Source organism: Anarrhichthys ocellatus, unplaced genomic scaffold (assembly GCF_004355925.1).
Source record: "Anarrhichthys ocellatus isolate YVR2014 unplaced genomic scaffold, GSC_Weel_1.0 scaffold26, whole genome shotgun sequence".
Taxonomy (NCBI): Eukaryota; Metazoa; Chordata; class Actinopteri; order Perciformes; family Anarhichadidae; genus Anarrhichthys; species Anarrhichthys ocellatus.
This window is the reverse complement of record NW_022280056.1, coordinates 3,329,960-3,332,153: the sequence shown is the minus strand read 5'-3', so window position 1 is coordinate 3,332,153 and position 2,194 is coordinate 3,329,960. Positions and strand designations below refer to the sequence as shown.

Below are 2,194 nucleotides of genomic sequence, written 5' to 3'. Positions count from 1 at the left end.
TGTGTGTGTGTGTGTGTGTGTGTGTGTGTGTGTGTGTGCGTGTGTGTGTGTGTGTGTCAAAAGTTCATTTTCTCTGATGAAGTGTATCAGGGAGGAAGAGGCTTTTGTGTGTTAACAAACTTTGATCAGCAGGATAGTGTTAGATGGATTTACTGTAAGGCTTGGAGGTTGTGAGCATGTGCGATACGATTTAGGCACATCCGTTATTAAAGTGTCTTTTTGTGTTAATGTGTGTCAAATTTTTTTTTTCTTTGCCTGCCTGTCTGCCAGTAAAAGGTGGCAAAGACGTTGCTGCCTGGAAACGGGACAGTTGTTTTTTTCTAGGTATCCTGTGCGTTTACTCGTTTTGAACCATTTTCTGTTTTGTATTCAGCACATGCTGGGAGGTTTGGTGCTGTGTTGCCACTGTGACGCCACCATATATGTTAAAAACCACAAAGCAAAGTCACAGAACGGCCACTGCTTTATTTGAACTAAAAACATCTTTGAAAGGACATCATGGACTTTCATGATCACAAGAATGGATTCAGACAAAATGTAGAGTTGATAGAATAATACCATGTGAGTGTCACTTCCAGACATGCGAGTTCCTCCCCTCTCACACCTTTGCCTCTCTTTCCTTCTCTAAACCTCAGGCCAGTGCAGGAGGTGTGCGTCGCTTCACCAAGCCCTCGGAGTCTCTGGAGCGCTCCCTAGAACTGTCCCGCCATCGCGGCCGCAAGAGAACTCAGAAGAGGCCAAACTACAAGAATTTAGGGGAGGAGGAGGATGACGAAAGGCCTGGTGGAGGAGGAGGAGGAGGAGGTGTAGGAGTAGGAGTAGAGGAGGGCTGGGACGATGACGGCAGAGGCGGAGAAAGGGAGAAGGGAAAAGGTACAGAGGGAGGAGGTGGGAGTTCTAAGGGAAGCAGAGCGAGTGGGGAGACGGCGGAAGGTGAGTGTGTGTGTGTGTGTCTCACTGGACACAGCAGTACAGGGCTGTGTTTCTCAGTTTTTCTTTACTGCCATCAATCAGACGTAGTCTCCCATGATGCACCTTGGTTACCCATCAGCCACCACAGCAGCAGCCCTCGTCTCAAAACAGAGAAGAGAGAAACTAACTCCTTAAAAGACTGAATAACAACATTTTTCTTTGACTTTTGCTTTTTATTTTTTCTTAATAGAGTGTGCGCTTTACTGTTACTCTCATCTTCATGGATTTACTGTTGCTTGTCAAATTCACATTGGACTCTGCAGCCTCTTGTTCAGCAGTAAGATATTTCTAAATGCTTGAATCATGAAACAAGAAGTGTTAAAAACAACAAATGTCGAAGAATGAAGGAGTATTTAAAAGAAAATTGCAGAAGACAAACTGCAGAAAGAAAGTCCATTTAACCAAAAATTCCTCTTTGGATAGTTTTGAGATGAGGCCCCCCCCCCCCCCCCTCTTTAGGCTGCTTCCCCAATGACCACAGCCGACTGTCCATTTCCACGGTGACACACCATCCATCCTGTGCTCCTCACCTCTCCGCCTGTCTCTCACTCCTGCTCTGTGTGCATGCGTGTGTGTGCGTTAGTATCGGAGTATGTTTGTGTTATTTTTAAATGTCACCATTTAACTCATCTGACATGATTCCTTCTTTACTTTGACTGAACAGACTCTGTTTGCAGAGAGTCTTTGTGCAGCGCTGCACAATCTTAATGACTTCTGAAGGCTCAAATGCACAGTATTGTGTTTGACAGCCTGAGTTTTAACACTCATGACATCGTGGGCTGCAGAGGAACAGAGTTTCAAAATGACACATGTATCATTCGTGGTGGAAAGATGACGCCCACCCCATTTAACCGATTGATAATAAAAGAGATAAAATAATAAACCTTCTGAAGGATAGTTTCTTAGGTGACATGCTAAAATTAATTGATTGAAATATTCTTGCATTTGAATGCATCACATTCTATGCATTGAAAAATCAGTATTTTGTTTCTAATCAATAGTAGCAGACACTGATTGGCTCGTCTTTGCTGTCTTTACACGTTTAAGATGTTTTAACTAGAGAAGGAAGCACATCAGACTTTACATTCATATTCACTGGTGACAGGAGCTCATTTTTGTGTGATGTGAATGTTCAAAAATACATATAAAACTTTTTCACATTTATGTATATACACGTGTGTGTGTGTGTGTGTGTGTGTGTGTGTGTGTGTGTGTGTGTGTG

The 2,194-nt window shown here is 43.3% G+C and overlaps 1 protein-coding gene across 6 annotated transcripts in view; it reads left to right on the top strand.

The window, feature by feature from the left end:
• clec16a (C-type lectin domain containing 16A) overlaps positions 1-2,194 on the top strand; it is a 49,120-nt gene that overhangs the window by 17,721 nt on the left and 29,205 nt on the right. For 5 of the 6 annotated variants that reach the window (XM_031861963.1, XM_031861960.1, XM_031861965.1 and 2 more), the window contains exon 11: positions 636-933. In XM_031861963.1, coding sequence (XP_031717823.1) covers positions 636-933 — 298 coding nt within the window. The remainder of the gene's footprint in view (positions 1-635; positions 934-2,194) is intronic. The other variant, XM_031861962.1, reaches the window with a different exon arrangement.